Source organism: Neodiprion virginianus, chromosome 3 (assembly GCF_021901495.1).
Source record: "Neodiprion virginianus isolate iyNeoVirg1 chromosome 3, iyNeoVirg1.1, whole genome shotgun sequence".
Lineage (NCBI taxonomy): Eukaryota > Metazoa > Arthropoda > Insecta > Hymenoptera > Diprionidae > Neodiprion > Neodiprion virginianus.
The window spans coordinates 1978697-1997048 of NC_060879.1; the positions used below are offsets into that span (position 1 = coordinate 1978697).

The 18352-nt window shown below is 38.5% G+C and overlaps 6 protein-coding genes across 11 annotated transcripts; 3 read left to right on the forward strand and 3 right to left on the reverse strand.

Moving 5' to 3' along the window:
- Window positions 1-1273: 1273 nt before the first annotated feature.
- On the reverse strand, window positions 1274-3698 carry LOC124299796 (actin-related protein 2/3 complex subunit 2). Its single transcript, XM_046753161.1, has 7 exons — window positions 3479-3698; window positions 2776-2869; window positions 2566-2665; window positions 2114-2300; window positions 1801-2021; window positions 1522-1723; window positions 1274-1402 (listed from the first exon to the last, which is right to left on the reverse strand). The coding sequence occupies exons 1-7, from the start codon at window positions 3550-3552 to the stop codon at window positions 1375-1377; spliced, it is 906 nt and encodes a 301-aa protein (XP_046609117.1). The 5' UTR covers window positions 3553-3698; the 3' UTR covers window positions 1274-1374.
- A 522-nt stretch (window positions 3699-4220) lies between these two features.
- Window positions 4221-6986, forward strand: LOC124299793 (mitochondrial-processing peptidase subunit beta). Its single transcript, XM_046753156.1, has 7 exons — window positions 4221-4372; window positions 4767-4985; window positions 5109-5494; window positions 5584-5774; window positions 5865-6034; window positions 6165-6419; window positions 6527-6986. The coding sequence occupies exons 1-7, from the start codon at window positions 4304-4306 to the stop codon at window positions 6665-6667; spliced, it is 1431 nt and encodes a 476-aa protein (XP_046609112.1). The 5' UTR covers window positions 4221-4303; the 3' UTR covers window positions 6668-6986.
- Window positions 6987-7186: 200 nt separating this feature from the next.
- LOC124299798 (MOB kinase activator-like 3) lies at window positions 7187-9528 on the reverse strand. 2 transcript variants are annotated; one of them, XM_046753169.1, is made up of 5 exons: window positions 9254-9528; window positions 8823-8973; window positions 8489-8716; window positions 8298-8413; window positions 7187-8212 (listed from the first exon to the last, which is right to left on the reverse strand). In XM_046753169.1, exons 1-5 carry the CDS (start codon window positions 9296-9298, stop codon window positions 8039-8041), a joined length of 714 nt encoding a protein of 237 aa, XP_046609125.1. In that variant the 5' UTR covers window positions 9299-9528; the 3' UTR covers window positions 7187-8038. The 2 variants fall into 2 exon arrangements, with proteins under 2 accessions (XP_046609125.1, XP_046609124.1); XM_046753168.1 differs by having other exon boundaries at window positions 9236-9528.
- On the forward strand, window positions 9421-12503 carry LOC124300941 (gamma-butyrobetaine dioxygenase-like). The gene is made up of 9 exons (XM_046755446.1): window positions 9421-9468; window positions 9536-9558; window positions 10320-10449; window positions 10543-10934; window positions 11026-11160; window positions 11232-11337; window positions 11438-11640; window positions 11744-11910; window positions 11973-12503. Exons 1-9 carry the CDS (start codon window positions 9421-9423, stop codon window positions 12140-12142), a joined length of 1374 nt encoding a protein of 457 aa, XP_046611402.1. The 3' UTR covers window positions 12143-12503.
- LOC124299794 (lethal(2)neighbour of tid protein) lies at window positions 12301-14144 on the reverse strand. The gene has a single exon (XM_046753157.1). It carries the CDS (start codon window positions 13984-13986, stop codon window positions 12676-12678), a length of 1311 nt encoding a protein of 436 aa, XP_046609113.1. The 5' UTR covers window positions 13987-14144; the 3' UTR covers window positions 12301-12675.
- Window positions 14145-14552: 408 nt separating this feature from the next.
- On the forward strand, window positions 14553-17292 carry LOC124299797 (mesencephalic astrocyte-derived neurotrophic factor homolog). 5 transcript variants are annotated; one of them, XM_046753163.1, is made up of 5 exons: window positions 14553-14811; window positions 15472-15585; window positions 15946-16070; window positions 16220-16361; window positions 16467-17292. In XM_046753163.1, exons 1-5 carry the CDS (start codon window positions 14568-14570, stop codon window positions 16640-16642), a joined length of 801 nt encoding a protein of 266 aa, XP_046609119.1. In that variant the 5' UTR covers window positions 14553-14567; the 3' UTR covers window positions 16643-17292. The 5 variants fall into 5 exon arrangements, with proteins under 5 accessions (XP_046609119.1, XP_046609120.1, XP_046609121.1 ...); XM_046753164.1 differs by having other exon boundaries at window positions 14553-14778; XM_046753165.1 differs by having other exon boundaries at window positions 14737-14896.
- Window positions 17293-18352: the final 1060 nt, after the last annotated feature.

Below are 18352 nucleotides of genomic sequence, written 5' to 3' on the forward strand. Positions count from 1 at the left end.
CGTTATTTGTAATATTGTTTTTATTACCTTATAATAATAATTATTATATAATAATAATAGGTAAAGATTGGAAATAAAAATAATCATTTGTTACAAAAACAATGTACTATGTTACGCGGGTACGACGCAAAAAACTACGTCGTTTAACGGTATCCACTTCATTTTTTTATTTGTTAAATTTCTTGATTATCTGTTATCGTTTGTTTTCGGTCTGAAGCTTTCTGTTTTTAGATTATGTACTAGTTTCTGTTTTCAATTTCATAATTTTATAATTACAGTAGATAGGATCAGAGTAAACCACAACATTTTTTCCAGTTCCAATATTACCTGGCGTCACTAGTCCGTATTTTCATTACAGAGTTTTCCTAAACAGGAGCTAGAGACGTCAGAGCGTTTGTGCGATACAGGATAGTCATGTAGTTTGATTAAAATGAAACCACTGAAAATAGCGAATTTTCAAACAGTTCCCACACATCGTCACTTTGATCGCAACAACTTGGATGCTACTTTGTCTAAATGACTAGCGAGTAGTGCTGACGTATGAGAAAAGGTTTCGATATGCAAAAAAAAAAAAATACCTTCTTTACAATAGTCAGGAACAAGTTTTGCTTTCTGCAATTGGAAAGATCATCGTGATGATGAATATTATTGCAGAATTTTGTAACTCAAATATTCCAACTCAAATGTCCCAAACGTCACGTATTCGACTTCCTATTTTTTTGCTCAATTTCATTTTGAATATGAGTCAAGGTGTTTAAAATTTCCTCGTTCAAATTCTGATTTTGAAATGCACTATTTCAACTACGTTAAGACTGAACACTTATCATTAACGTTGCTAGTTCGAACTAGGGTGCTGTTGTAAAATTAGTTTTAAATTAAATATGTTCATACATCAGAATAAGTTGGCTCAAAATGAGAAACTAAAAGTTTAGTAAAGGTTATTGTAAATATCTTTAGTTAAATTATTGAAAAAGAAATGCATTGAAAAGTACTTATACACAAGAAATTACTCGAAGTTAGGCATGTTAAATGCAGTAGAAGGTACGATGGCAATAATTAATTAATAGTTAAAGACGAAATTGTAAATATTAACGGATTACACAAACAAAAATTACAAGAATCTACTACGAATTGTTGTACACTCAAACTATCGCCTGTCTAGCCTGTATAGCCAAATACTATAGCATAAACTCGGGCTCTGTGGGATGGGAAGCTCTTGGCTTACTAATTTTATTAAACGGGACCGTCGCTTCAAGGACGAATCATCTTTTTGTTTTTGTATTCGTGGACCTTAGATGACGACACAAGGTAATTGAACGTCCCTCGTTCATCTCTGTTTTAATTAGTATTAACATTATCGATTGACTCGTAGGCTCATTCCTTCCTAATGAACGTTCGACCTCTGCAAGAAGACAAAAATAAGTGAAAAAAAAATTAGCAAAGAGGGTCGCAATTACGGATCAGAATTCTGGGTAAACAATTGCTAGCGGTTTTTTGTCAAGTACTGTAATTTATACTCACGTTATGGTTTTCTTTTCGATGTTTTTAGGCTCGGGTCTCGCGCGGTTTAGTACTTTGAGGAAATCTGAGGTCTTGGCACGCATTCTTGAGTGTATGTACGCCTTGCTGCATTTGATGTGGTAATGCAGGTAATCTCTGAACATGTGAATCAGGTCGATGGTGTTGTCACGGGCCTCCCGATTCGTGTGTCGCGGGAACAGCACTGCCGTAAAAGGCATGTAATAAGTTGTCGAATGATAAGTAACGAGCACTTGGAAAAGCATTTCGAAAAGTACTTACCAAAAGTAATGTAACCCACATTATCGCCGACCGCCGCGTCAGAATCTTGAAGCTCCAACGGTGGCTCCCGATGACTGAAGAGGACTTGTGGCGCGGTGTGACTCGCCCGTCTCCCTTCCTTGAGTTCTTGTAGAAACACTTTGCCGATAACTATGTCATCTTCATCTTTGAACACTGTACTAAATACCACGGTTACTCTGTCACTTTTGGCCTCTACGTACCTAGAAATAGGAGGAAAATGAATTTCTCCTGACTCAACGAACTTGATTTCAACTAAAGCAAAAATGGTGTTACATTTTGTTACGATACTCACAGTGTTTCCTGATCTCGATATTGTATTACTGCTCTTTTATGGCCTTCCTCGCCTGCTTCTTGGAAGTCAAAATATTTTTCAAATACACTTGCAAAACAGTGCCTTTTCAGCAGGCCAACATTTTTGACCAACGCTTCCCAATCCTCGGGCAAGTTCTCTAAATCTATCAGCAACGACACATTGTATCCTTGGAAAGAAGATAAATAATTTGTTATATTCATTCACAGGGCACTGCAAAGCGTAGAATAACGAGTGAGCCTTGATGTACAGGAAAACATCCAAAGAGATAGAAATTAGTCCACAATATTAGTCTTTTCATTGTTTTTTTTTTTTTTTTTAATCAAAGGCAATATGCCAGAAGATTTTTTGCTAAATCAAAATAAAGGAACAAGAGTAACAATCAGCACCACGGATTTTAAACAAATCATTACTCTGGAAAAATTGCAACTCACCATCCTCTTCGGTAGTAAGTAAAGGGCCATACTCGCGTTTGAGCAATTCGTCAGCACCATGTTCTTGCAACTGCATGTAAAACTTGAGCGAGATACTAATCTGTGTGGAATAAAGATACGGATAAAATGAGAGTGCAGAAATATTTGCATGTGGACTAGTTTGGCAACGATACGATTTAAGTATTCGTCATTGACTGACAGAATACGTACTCTAATTTTGGTTTTGTCGCCTCCAACATTGGAAATGTGGAACAAAACTCCATCAAAGTCAGCTATTTTGACATCTATCGATTCCGGTTTATGCCTGTAACAAGAAAATGAGCAAATATGTATCGCAGTAACGAAATGCAGCGCTTCGCGTATTAACATGATCCCCTTGTGATTCAAACGGTCATGCGGTAGCATTTAAAGTCTCAACATAATGAACGCTCCAATTTGAAAGGTGTGAAAAATTGTTCTAACTTTGGAGCTTCTTGATATCTGCACATCAGAGTGAAAATGTGGGAGGATGTGGTCAACGAGAGATAAGAGTTTGCAGATCGGTGCGTGAGGTAGGCGAGTTGGGAAAGAAAAGTTTTGATCACTTGACAGATTCTGTCAAAGCCAGTAAGTTGAGACAGGGTGAGGTTAGTCTAGGGTCGGGCCTGGCTCTCTGTCATTTGCGATTCCTAATCGCAAGTTTCCCCGGGAACTGAGTTGAAACGGTTTCTCGCAATTAATCAGATAAGGATATATAAAGAGCTGCGGTATATCGAAAGCGAGACACCGCCCCAACCTCAAAGTTAGTTTGACATGGATAAGAAATAAAAAAAAAATAATAATAATAATAAAAAGGGGAATAAGGTGAATGAAACGAATGAACGGTTGGAAAAAAAAGTTATTCGTATAATTTTTCACATCGAAACAGACTTACCCAGCCAAGGCATTCTTTATTTTGTTATTTAACGTTTCCTCTATTATCCTATTGTTGATCTCAAGTAAGATCATTATTACGACTAATATTTTTATTATTAGAATATAATATGCTATAATACAATAATTAACAATTATATAGTGCTGTTGTAACCATGAATACCGAATACGACGGCTCTGACTAATTTCTAATCTTTCCACTTCGACTGGGTGTAGTGGGGTTCGGATCCTCAACCGCTCCAGCGGCAGGAAATCCGCGTTAACATTGGAGCTAGGCCGGCCCCTCGAACCCTCCTGCGGGAAAAGAAGTGAACAACAATCAATTTCTCATCTCGACATCCCCCAGGCAGCGCTCCAACAGTGAAAGATGGCCGACCTCAAGGCGGGTGTTTTGAAATTTAAATACAAAATTTACCAACAATCTCAAACATGGGAGCGTTGACTGAATTAGATCAAGTCATAGATGAAATTACAATATATACATATATTTCACACGCCAGAGGCCTGGCAATGGAATCTAATCAGAAGAGAACGAATATAGCGCAAGAATTTTCAGAAATTTTTTAATTGACATTTGACAGGCGTTTTACTGTGTGAAACATGACAGAATTTATTTAGCGCTTAGATCGAACAAATATAATCACCTTGCATCGATTTCTTTTTATTAGCTTTCGCTACTACTCACAGTCAGTTTGTGCAAAATCCACAAGATGACGTTCCGACAGTTGAACACTTAGAAGATCGCGATACCTCGGCAAAGTGGTTTGTATCGTCTAGATCCTCGTTCTGAGTTCGTGTTTCATGGTAGACACCACCAGACCTGAAAATGGCGACTCGTCTGCTAAGGATTAGTTCCGCGCTGCGAACTTATTCGAATAAAACCAGTCACGTCAAGGTAAAATCATCTACCTGTCACTCCTCGCAACGATTCGTCGATGTCTCGCCTTATGCCGAGCACAAAATTTTTCGGAAATCTTTTACGGGATTACTCGGCGAGCAAAACCGTTCTCGACAGTCAAATTTTGTTTCTGCTTCAAAGTAGTATCCCCTTACGTAATGTAGCTCACAATTTATTCATATTTACGGCGTCAATTCGCACGAGTATCGCTCAAGTTATTCTAGCTCCCGATCCTGAATCCAATAATATACCGTACCGCCGATGCCACGATCAATAATGGGTGGAAAAGAGATGAGAAATTAACGTTCTTGCCATACCCAGTGTTTATTTTAGAATTCAAAATTGGCAGTCTTCCTTTTTCTGCAAAACCTATCGCTCATCCCCTTTTCAGATCTCCAAGCAATGGAGGTCCACTGCAGCATCGCTTCAGCAGACGTTGATCAATCAGCCTGCCACAAAGACCACGACCTTTGAAAATGGCATGCGAGTTGCCAGCGAAGACAGCGGCGCTGCTACGGCAACCGTTGGGCTGTGGATCGACGCCGGAAGTCGGTATGAAGACGACAAGAACAACGGAGTTGCTCACTTTATGGAACACATGGCTTTCAAGGTAGGGTTTTAATGGATAGAACGTCCGTATCGGAAAGAGCATAAACCTGAAGATCAGCGTTTTTTGCATCTGTGCAAGCTCAGTACGCAATTTATTTTCTTAAATATTTAACATCTGTTTCAGGGAACTGCCAAACGCTCCCAGACAGACCTGGAACTGGAAATTGAGAACATGGGAGCTCACTTGAATGCCTACACGAGCAGGGAACAGACTGTGTTCTATGCAAAATGTTTGTCCCAGGACGTGCCAAAGGCGATCGAGATCCTGAGCGATATAATCCAGAACTCTAAGCTAGGCGAGAGCGAGATTGAGAGAGAGAGGGGAGTGATTCTCAGGGAAATGCAGGAGGTGGAGACAAATCTGCAGGAAGTCGTGTTCGATCACTTACACTCAGTTGCCTACCAGGGAACTCCGTTGGGCAGAACCATTCTTGGACCGACTGAAAACATCAAGAGCATCACCAGGAATGACCTTGTTACCTATGTCAAGAATCACTACAAGGCCTCAAGGTATTATTATTGAATATAACTGCATTCAGTTTTCCAAACTACACACGTATTCAAGAAATCTAGTAAACAAAGTTTACTGCTGTGCACAGGTGCGTGCTGGCTGGTGCAGGCGGCGTTGACCATGCGCAGCTCGTTGATCTCGCTAAGAAACACTTCAGCGGTTTGGATAACAAAATCGAGGGAGAAATCCCACTAATTCATCATTGCCGCTACACCGGATCAGAAGTCCGTGTCCGTGACGACAGCATTCCTCTGGCTCATATAGCTATTGCTGTTGAAGGTAGCAAGATCAGATAATTACCTCAGACTTTTCTCCCAAAGTGTGAAAGTCCGTGCGCAATTTTTGATCTCTCTGATCGTGTAATTTAAGGCGCGGGATGGACCGACGCTGACAACATTCCCCTGATGGTCGCCAACACTTTGATGGGTGCTTGGGATCGTAATCAGGGCGGTGGAGCTAACAACGCTAGTAATTTGGCCAAGGCCTCAGCCGAAATGGGACTATGTCACAGCTATCAGAGCTTTAATACCTGCTACAAGGCGAGTTTTCAATTTGCTTAGTTGTTTAACTGAAGTGAAGTGGTGGTTTACTCAAATATTGGTTATTGAAAAAAAATTAGTAATCACCATCAAGCTAGTCTGTAACAAGTGGGATAATATTCTCTTACAGGATACAGGACTGTGGGGAGTTTACTTTGTTTGCGACCCAATGCAGTGCGAACTAATGCTTTACAATATTCAAAACGAATGGATGCGTCTCTGCACTATCGTCACTGAACGCGAAGTTGAACGGGCCAGAAATATCTTGAAGACAAACATGCTCCTTCAATTGGACGGAACTACCGCGATTTGCGAAGACATTGGCAGACAGATGCTGTGTTATAACCGTCGCATACCTTTGCACGAACTTGAGAAGAGGATAGACGTATGTGTCGATGATTATTTACAAATCGATAAATTTTCACTATCATAAAATCGCAAGGGAACAGTTTTATGTTTATAACATATTCTGCTTTTTGTTCAATTCCACAGAGTGTTACCGCAAAGAACATTCACGACATTGGTATGAAGTACATCTATGATCGTTGTCCCGTCGTCGCAGCTGTTGGTCCAGTTGAAAACCTCCCAGACTACACTCGTATTCGTCAGTCGATGTATTGGCTCCGAGTATAAACGTATGGCCAGAGTCGCAAGTCGCCACTAATAACGTAACTCTTAGCCACATGCATATATATCACAGTAAAATTGTAGAATGCAGTATCAAGTACGTACGCTAATCATTTTGCGGTGAAGTTGGACTTAAACAAATTGATACAATTTTACATGTTTACTGTGAGGATTAAGCAAAATAGTTTGCTGATGTATGTATGTACATTGTCTTGTTTAAATTTGAATGTCATGTAGTTACAACCCTTCGAGAAATTACGTCGCATTTCGTCATTAACTCGAGACAGTGTATGAATATATTAAATAGATATTTATATAATTGAAATGCTGTTGTCAATGTCACCCAGCTATAAATGACACAATAACGATGAATGTAATCTTCCTCAAAACCACTCCAATAAATTCCTTATAATTTATTATAAGAAAAATTTTCATCTGTTGCAAATTACTTCATAGGATTAAAGTTTGAGCAATGGTAATTATTTTTGCAATCTTGGTGAATGAATAAATCAATCATATTATGTATAAGTACATGTATATTTGTGCGTTACATCACGATAATATGAGACTGATACAAAATTAAATACCCCCAAAAGGAAATTCATATTTGAGAACGTAGGAAGTGACGAAGGAAAAAAAAACTATTACAGTTACAGTACTATTACAGTTTTTGATTCAATACTGACTAGAGTAATTAAGTTGATACAAATCAATAACAATAAATCACTGTCGAAAACAACAAAATGACACTAACAATTTCAATTGACAAAAGGCAAAGCGAAGCGCAGTAAATACTAAATGCTTAATTATACGTAAATGCGAAGATAGTATATCAAAACTTTAGTACATCAACAATATCACGATTGATGACCAATTATTATGCATTTATTTATTATTTTGCATTGCCAAGATTTTTTAGGTTCACAATTCATTAACTTGTATCCGTTATATATTTATATTTTGAAACTAAACGCTAAATGTTGTACTCTCCATTATTTACGTCTGTTATTATTGCATGGTTGTTAGATAATATAACAAATGATTCTAATGACACAGGGGGTGGAAATGGCAAATGCATAATGACAATGGCTTCGATTATTGCTCTTGAATTCATTATAAATGATTGTGACATGGTCATATGATAATTCATATTTGGGAATTCTATATTCCACCCGCATTAATTTTGTTTTTGTACGAGTACATATAATACGTGAGAAATTTGTAGAGTATCTTGAAGTAAAAATGAACAAAATTGTTCTTATGCTTTTTGATTGAGTTTCATCCTACTCATTAGAACTTATCTACTAAACTTGAGATTTTTGAGTGGGTGGTAATAAATTAATTACCATAATTATTGTATTTACATTTTTGGACAAACTACCTAGCATTAGTGTTGCTAGCAGGAGTACCAGCGTGCGTTGGCGATGACAACGGATCTTTACAAACCTTGGACGTCATCTCCGCTAGTGGTTCCAATTCTTTCGTATTCACCAGCTCAAACTCTGTCACAAAATAGTAGAAATGCTTGTAGCATGTGTTCACATGAGCTTCCTGAAACAGAGAAAAAACAATTCTTGATGAGTGTGCCACAGGTGATGATCATATATATTAAAACACGACAATCGATGGAACTTACGGCTCCTATCGCAACGATTCTGTCAAAATGATGAATGTAAACATGGACGAAAACTCTGAATAAACGAGTCAGTATCTTTCGGCAGAGAGGTACAAACGTTTTAGGGAAAGGAATATCTGTGAGAAAGAAAAAACATGGTTTTAGACGATTATGACACAGAGTTTGGAAGGAACGCTGTTAATTTAAGATACCTGTAGACACAGGAAATATTGTCTCGCAGTTTATCTGAGCCTCTATCCATTCCATGAGCAGACTAACGTATTGAGGAGCAGGCAAAACTGTTGGCTTCTTATATTTATCACCGTCAGCCCATAGGTATTCAAACCTCGCACCCCCACTCATCGTAGGGCAAGAAGCGGAGTCGCAATACTCCGATATCGTCCCATAGATGAGATTGATTCTGTTAAAAAAGTCTACCACTATAACAAAAACAAATTACAGGAATTTAATATCGCTAATGTTAGAGATTGCAATGAGATATGAATACTGTAAGAACTTATAGCCAGTACATCGATGCATACATACCGTGTACCGCTATCCAATCGTTCAGATCTTCGCCCGGTGGCAATTTGACCACCGATCTCAAGTTGATTCCCGAATTGAGAGAAGCTTGCGCTTGTTTGTGTAGAGAGTACCTCAGCGTACCATATGCAAATTTCTTTTTAGGCCTGAAGGTCTGAAAAGATGTGCAGATAATTTTCTATTAAGATTGAAATTTTTACAGATCTGGGGTGAGGCTGCCCCAGAAATTTGCAATGCAAGCTTAGAAAACGGCAGAATATATATTATCAAAGTTTGCTGGACGTAGAGTGTACGGAAATTATTAAAGGCCTAGGGCGGAGAGGTAGTTTGATAAAGCGATGTTGATTGCGGTCAAAGTTGAGGGTTTGAGGTTATGCTAAAAAGCTGTCAAAATAGGATATCTGTATATTTACTACCTCTAAACGCCGCGTTACCTTTCCTTTCTGGAAAAATTCAACGAAGCCACTTAATGCAGCCATCTTTCACCAGTCGTGAGTGTACAAGTAGCAATAAGTAGTTAATTAAAAATACTTATGCCAACGTTTACGGCAGGAAAGTTTCGGAAATTCATTTGACGTCGGGCGGAAGGAAGTTGAGGTTGATGCCTCAGCAGTCCCTGATTATAAAGCACTATTATAAGGCTACATTGGTGTGCGTGATTCTTGATTCCCTGGAAACTGATATCGCGACATGCGCGACGATGTACATCCTGCGAGGTTAATAATGTCACAAATCGCAGGTTAACAAGGTTAAAGAATCTATCACCAAGAACCGACCAAATGAAGGCCATTTTGGATTTCGAAAATGCGTCCGCCGGTGCACACATCTCGTGGTCTAATCATGAAATGCACTACGTCCGTCTTTGGATTCCACGTGTTAAGGGCGGCATTTACTCATCTGAATGTACGGCCGTATGAATCCGTGGGCCACAGTCGTGTAGATTACATTCTGTCACAGATAGTATTTTACATTCTGTATCATAAGAAAAATCTCGACCTGGTCAAAGTTTATCTTGGGGGGGGGGGAATATCGCTTCAAGAGCAAAAGAAGAGAAAAAAATTAATTAGTATTATAACGTTTCGTATTTGCAATATTTTGTTTTCTACTTGAAAAGACATCAGGCCCATAGTCATGCTTACGCATCTTTACTTCTAACACATATGATGACTATGTGACATCAAATTAGAGATTTAAATTCATTCATTAATTACATGCTACTAGTCGGTCAGTCAAGTTTATCTTAGTGACGAAAATTGATCCCTGTTCAATTCGTCCGTTGAACTTGTGATACCAGGCTGCAAGCACTTCAAATAATTACTCACTGTCGTTGTCGATTCCCTTATCAGCTTTCATTAGTGCAATATAGTTTATTTCTGAAACGAAACTTGGGCAAACTCCTCGGACTGTTATTGCTTATATTTGTAACCGCGATTGGAAATTTTTTTCATTCCTGCTGCTAACTTCACACGGTTTACATTTCGTCATGAATTTTTTCACCAGACTAATATTGACGACTAGTTACGTCACACGCTGCGAAGTCGTATCTTTGACATTGCGACGAAAGCATTCCCTAGGAAATCAGCAAATACCGGTTTCAAAACAAAAACGAGTTGCTCTGGGCAATCATGAGGTAATCCTGGGGCGAACTGAAAGTCCTTTTACCTGACAATAAACTCTTTTGTATCCATTGAATTGATAACATCCAGTGTTTTAACAATTTCAGATAAATTCTTTGACTCTATCGCAGAAGCGAGATATTCTTGCTTTGGACACTGACAATAACACTTTAAAATTTCCAACGATATGGCTGAGAGATAATTGCCAGTGTCCAGCCTGTTTCCAGAGACATTCGCAATCACGGACGATAGACTGGGGGAAATTCGATTTTGGAGTTAAGCCATTAAGCGCTAAATTGGTGGAATCTGAACTGACTATTGAATGGTCCGACAATCACAGAAGCAATTTCACTCTCGATTGGCTGATAGAAAGATCATTCACCGAAGAGAAGCGGAAATTATTTAGAAATAAAATTTATAGATTTGAAAGAACCACTTGGGGAGCAGATGAGTTCGGAAAATATCTTAAGAAATTCGATTACAAATCTGTTTTGAATGAGTTAGTATCACCATTATTGTCACACGCAAGTATGCACTTTAGTACCTTTCTTGATTGGCTAATTATTCATTAAATTAAATTTTACTTACAGAGATTCTACCTTACTCAACTGGCTCGAATCTTTGACAAAATACGGTGTTGCTATCGTTACCAACGTTCCAGCCAAAAATAACAGTAATAAAATACTGACAGAACGTGTTGCCTTTACTAGAAGAACTCATTACGGGTAAAATTTAATGTTTATCTGTTTATCTTCCACATATTATGTTACATCAATTTCGTTTCTGTTCATTCCAGTGAAGAATTTACTGTAATAGCAAAAGATGGCACTACTAATGTTGCGTACTTGTCATCAACCCTTCCATTACACACAGATTTGCCTTACTACCACTATGCCCCTGGGGTAAGTCTTACATTCGGTTTGCGTAAGAAATGTGTTCGCATTATTGACATATTTTGTTCAAATTAAAACTCCATTTGCATGTTCAACTGATTTCTTTCAGGCAAATTTGTTGCATTGTCTTGTGCAGTCCCAAGGCAAAGGTGGGGAGTCGCAGTTGGCCGACGGGTTCCATGTCGGAAATTATTTGAAATTACATGAACCCGAATCTTATAAAATTTTGACAAAAACTTTGGTCGATTGGAGCGATGTAGGACATGAGAATGGAGACCATTTTCACAGCTTGCATCAAGCCCCGGTCCTCTGGTATTAAAACAATAGTCTTTTTTCCTTCACTGGTGTTTATTACATTTATGGAAAGTGTTTGCATCTTGTTCAAACTTCTGTTATTTTTCGTTTGTTTGTCTAGCGAAGATGAGTTCGGTGATCTTGTAAGAGTGAATTTTAGCCAGCCGCAAAGAGACAGTCATTTTAACGCTCCTCTAGAGCAGGTTATTCTGTGGTACGAGGCAGTTGGATTATTCACCAAGCTCTTGTACAGCCCAGAGAATAACGTGACGTTTAAACTTGCCGAAGGTGAGGTTTTGGACTTTTATCTTATAATGTGAAAATTTATAAAATAATTTTTCTTTATTCAGGCGACATTTTGACTTTTGACAACCTCAGACTCGTACATGGGAGAAGCGCATATGCTGATACTACTGGCAGAGAAAGACTGTTGATCGGATGCTATCTAGATTGGGACGAAATTTATTCTCGGATTAGAGTTCTCAGAAAGCAATTGAAGAGAAGTAAAGAAACGAATTGAATAATGGTCAATAATTACAATGTAACATTTTATTTTCATGAACGATAATATATGTACATTTTTTTTAATGGTAAAAAATTGACTTTGCGATAAAGAAGATCAAGTCATCGTGTTATATCATATCTTTTTTTACAATATTTTTTTTTTGTAGAACAAAGTACCCGGAATTTGCATCAGCTCTGCTTGTCTTTTTAACTTAGAATGATAATGAAGTGATAAATGAAATTATTCAAGTTTTTATTTGCGATGAATGTGATGTTTGAAGTATCTAAAATCGGCACTAACAGTCATTGACGCAACCTCATTATTTTTCATCTATTTACATCACTCGCAATGCGATTTCAACAAAACTCCAACAATATGCACACATTAAAAACTATCTCACAAGTATATAAAGGTAAATATTCGCTCTCGAATTTGCGGAGAAATTGACATTATTAATTAAAAAAAAATCCTTAAGATAAATTGCTCGACGCATTCTAAATTACATTTGTCTTTGTCACAGAGTTTGACTATTTTTGGTGGAGATCTACCTACCGAGCTTTGGTACCCTTAGCTTTATTATTAGCCAGGGAAAATAAAAGAGCAATGTGGCAAATGTATAAAGCTGCACTGCTGAATATCGTGCTTGGGTAAGTGTTCCAACAGAGTTCAATCACCCCTAAAATAACGATCTTAGTCACAGTTTGGTAACTGGTGCACCAGACGATATAGGGAAGGGTATGAAAGTACCAAACATAAAATTGATAGTGCAATGATCGGCTGAAAACGATGCCAATGAAGTTGGCAGTGAACAATGGAAGAATAAAAAGCTGAGAGGAAGTTGACATGTCGACTTTCTCGTTCCTGCGCAATTGACCTTTCAAGTCTTTCTCAACATGCCTCAACTTGGCATAAGACTTCAAGTAAGTTATCCAGCTGGGTAGAAACCATGCCAGCGCAGCCAAGTGCAGAACGAGAAGCCCGACGTGAAAGTAAGGATTGAGGAACACTTCCTCGGGCAAAAATCTCCAATTCACAGTCCACTTAAATTCGAATACTCTGCCCAAGTTGAAAGCCCCTTTCACATAAGCGATGGGATTACCATACAGAAACGGCAGACCCAAAACAACTTGCACCGCGGCACAAATAGCAAGCTGAACAACAGTTCTCCGAAATCCCAAAATGGCGAGATAAGCGACGAGCAATGCGGGCGCAAAAAGGAGTATATTCATTTTCACAGAAACAGCGAGACTATAAAATAGACTTCCCAGATGCCAGCGGTTTTCTAAAAATAAATTGATACTCGCGAAGAGGAGAACCATGGCGACAGGATCGTTGAACAGTCTTAGTATGAAGATAGAATGTATCCTGTAAGATGTGGTGCAGATGAGGACGAGCACATATGGCGGAACTTTCTTGGTCTTTGCGTATATCCTGAAGACCAGGACCAGCAGGACGATGTACAGCACAGCGAAAACATACTGAGCCAGCTTGATGTTGGTCCCGTGCGATGTGGCATAGTACAGCATCGAGTAAAGGTAGACAAACCCTGCAGGGTAGACGAGGGGCCCGGTGTCACCCCGCAGCTTGGAGTAGTCCAAGGTCCCGTTGAGGAAGCCCTCAACCTCCTGCATGTAGGCCTTCCAGTCGATCTCCGTGTACCGGACGTTCTGGACGACGAGTATGTTCACGAAGACTTCGAGGATGACGAGGAGGAGGCCGACCAACGGCAGACGATTTGGATCGGTCAGTAAAGAGCTGATTTCGCTCCATGTCAAATTCGACTGCACCCAGTTGTTTGCAATTCTTCGATATTTTTTCACCCAGTTTAGGTTACCGCTGTTATCCCTTCGCGGCGCCATGATGCGTCGGCTGCTACCGGTTTTCAAAAATCACTTGTTTTTGTTCCACCACCACCGCGTTGTCCACGATGTAAGGAGATGAGGTTTGTTTGTTCCTTCGGCGGACGCATCTTTGTCTCGTTCTAAGCTGACCGTATGGAAGCCATGTTTTAAACGATCTCTAATGCGATCAGTTAAAAATCGAAGATGGCCTCCATACGGTCGGTTTTTAGAGTTTGGTTCTTATAGACGGCTGCGCAGAAACACCTTATGTTCTCACGTCATGGAGTTGCCGGCATTAAGATATTATAAATAGAGTAGGTATGTGAACCGTACAGGCGTCCAAGCGACAAAAAGAGAGAGAAAATCTAATGATTAAGCTATCCCTTTCTACCAAGCAGTTCCAGCTCTACCTTTGTGCAGTAACATATTCCGCATGCTTTGTAGAAAAAGATAGAGCTCAGTCATTAGATTATCTATCTTTTTCTGTCCGTCCGACTTTTCCACTTATGCCAACCCCTATATCTTGCGTACGTAGCACGATGTAGGAACCATTTAGTCTTACACCGTCGCACGTAGCGTACGTTGCTTATAATATCTCTATGGTTGACGTCGATATTAGCGTTATCTGTTGCGCAGACCTGGTACTTCGCAATCCCTCTATCCGCGCGGAAGCCAATCGGTGCAAGTTTCGTCGCCTCTTTTCAGGCCGCGTCGCGACCGGCCAATCGAGAATCGCCAGCTCGCGTATATCTAGAGTTTCGATAGTCAAACGCGTGTTTTTGCATGACAGTCGACGGAGTTCCGACGGCGGTAGGTGGAAATTTTTCTGGAATATTTTCTACGGTAAGAGCACACGCTGTACATTGACCGCTTCGTCAACTGTCCATAAATCAAATACTACGATATAACAGCCGGCGAAAGACGGTAGGTACGATAATCGTTCGATTTTTTTTACACTTGGCATAAAGTTTTTCTGATTATTCCTTGACGGTGGTTATTTACATTGTATGCCTGAAACGTTGATGGTAGTTTGGTTATGAACGCGAATATTTGGCGATGAAAAGTAATAATAATAATAATAATCGTAATATCTAATGGCAATGGTACTTTCATTCTTGTGTAGCTAAATTGCGTCGACCAATCGAATAACGCCAGCTCGGGATTACTCGCTTTTGACAGAACACAACGTGTATATAAAATCGCGTGACGACGGGAATACGGTAAATTTGAGCCAAAGCTTCTTGTCGAATCGATCGTCGTGTAGGATAAAGTTTAAAAAGTGAAATGAAGTAACCAACTTTGAATAAATCCGTGATTTATGACCAGTTGAGACGTCAATATTAGCATACTATCTATTTTTATCATTCGGGAAATAATATGACACGATTCTTTTTGCATTGAAAGATTTTGCCAAATTCATATTCATCATTTTAACAAAAACACAGACAGCTCAGTCTGCTGTGAATAAGTTTTTCAAACACCGTACCCTCTTCATTTATTCAGCCCCAGTCATTCACAGAAGAAGATCAAAAATGAATTCTGCATTGGGATTTGTTCTCCTGGTGTTCATCGCTGTTATCGGAACGGTTTCACCGGCTAAAAAAGACAGCTGCGAAGGTGAGAATTGCTGCAGATTTTTCTTAATCGATCCATCAGTCGGATAATTTTTTCAAGCCTAATTCATGTCTACGTACTAATTTTCTTTAAACATCAGTGTTGAGTTATCTTTTTGCCTTTTCCATATTATCCAGACACGTAAAGAACAAAATTAGACTGAGTAAAATGTTGCTAAAATTAATTTTCTCTTCATTTTTGAGGTTAGTATGTTATATTGGTTTGCAGTTTACTTGTTGTCAGAGGAAAAAAATTTGTTATAATGCGATTCAACAGTGTTGTCAATGCCACTACGTAATTTTCATTGAACATGTCACTTTAATTTTTAGTTCTTAATCCGAATTGTTTTTGTCTGTTCATCAGTTTGCATAGCAACGGTGAAGAAGTTTGCTGATACTTTGGACGAGGCCACTAAATCAGACACAAAAAAGATTGAAGATGCATTCAAGAAATTCTGCAAAGACACAAAGTCAAAGGAAAACAGATTTGTAAGTTGAGATTAGGATTGCAAGTTCTTGATTTGACCCTATTGACCCTAATCCTAGTCTATGTTCAATAAATCTCTTTATAGAGACGATTCACGTATTTCTTTTTCTCAAGGCTTTATGCCGCTATATAAATATAACTCTAATTTCAGTGCTACTATTTGGGCGGTCTTGAGGAATCCGCGACTGGAATTCTTGGCGAATTGAGTAAACCACTGTCCTGGTCAATGCCAGCTGAAAAAATTTGCGAGAAATTAATGAAGAAGGATGCACAGATCTGTGATCTGCGTTTTGGTAATTATTCACCATGCACTAAACGAATGTATCTAGCGAATGAAGTTCCTTGTTTTGTCTGTCATTTGGGAATGTGGCTGATGTGAATTGTTTGGTTTATTACAGAAAAGCAAATAGACCTAAACACTGTAGATCTGAAGAAACTGAAGGTGCGTGATTTGAAGAAAATTCTTAACGACTGGGAAGAAACATGCGAGGGCTGCATTGAAAAGACGGACTTCATTCAGCGAATCGAAGAGTTGAAGCCACGGTACTCGAGTAGTCAGAAGACTGAACTTTAAAGAGCTCATCGATTAGAATAATTGCCCGATTCGCATAGCTTTGAGTTTTCTTGGTGTAACAAATAGTGAAGTTAATTAATTAATCGGAATCGAACTTGAGATTCGGAAGAAAAGAACAAACTCAACCCCAATCTTATATGATTTCGCGTTCCATCGTTTACGATAATTTTTATCAATAGCAGAAAGTTAGGTATGCTAAAACGTACCAACTTCGACCAGTTTTCCACCAAATATTTAATTCCGTTGCGACAATATCAGCTGGTACTTTTATTTACCCAAGGGCAGATAGCTTAAAACTCGAAACGACGAGCCAAATAAATTACGTATTTATTCTATCATTGTATAGATTAAATATCATTGATGTATGAACTGAGAGTTTAAATGTACGAAATTTTCCTATTTGATATATAACTCGATCATTGTTCATCATTCTCAGCTCGTCGCTTCGCTTATAAAGTTTTCAGACGATGTTAAAGGTTATTTAAACTGTATAATTAAATCTTCGCAATCATCAAGCGTCGATCATGAGAAAAAGAAAGATATTCCCAATGCCAAATACCAATGCACAGGAATGACTGTTTATTAGTAGTAATATTAATAATGATAATTTTAATTATAATAAATAATTATTACTGTTTGTAAAAAAAAAACATGAAAAAAACGATAATACAGCTGTGTCGTATCTATGTATTTCTGAAATGGCTCTCATTGATGGACCGGGGATGAATTAAATATTGAAATATTTATAACAATTCAAATAATCTTCATTTTGTCAGATTATTTATTATCGTTATCATTTTTTTCATTTTCTGATACTCTGCAGAGTCACGATTGACGTAAAATTTGGTCTTAGTTCTCTGAAAATGTAGAATGTATCAATAACGATCAAAAGTTTTAATCATTTTCAAGCACAATCGCAATCAAATCAACAGTAGATCATAAGTATGTTTGACAGTGATATCAGTAATCTACAGTTACGGTAATTTGCTTTTGACTATGCTTTTGTAAAGGAAGAAAAGGAAAGAAAAGTAATCGTTACATGATCAACTTCTGAATACACAGTTTCTTATTTACACTTTTTCAAATGACTCCACGATCCTTTTTACCTTTTTTTTCCTATCCTAATTAATCCCTTGTGCCAAAAACAAAATATCGTTATTGCTGTCGAAAAAATGTGCCGCATATAATTGCATTTCTCTAGGACAACAGCAATTCAAATTGATTATAAATGTAGAAACAATTTAATAATTGTAAAATCAATTTGAATATTATTGCCGGTCAAATAAAACACGATCTGTATTCCGCAGATCAGCGTTCCGGTTCGTTTCCGCGTTCCCATTTCTAGTTCGAAGACCGCGGTCGGTTCGGTCGCGTCGGAATTTCAAATTTATCAAATTTGCTTTGAAAATACGTCATGGCTCAATAGCTAGGATCAAACAGCAGGTGAAATATAGCCAGATGAATCCGTGGGACACTTTTGTAGTGCTATCGAGTGTAAACATTCCCGGGTTCGACGCCGGGAAGGAATGTAAACAAAACAAAAGCGTAGCGGTCACGACACGTTCCGGAGCTCGCTTCAGTCTGAACTCGATACTCAACGCGTTCGCGTCTTGCCTTTGCTCTTGAATGCTCCCTGCATTCTTACTTCGTGGTTTCAATTGCGCAAAAAGATTGCAATTAGTGATTATGTGATTGAATATTGTGAATTGT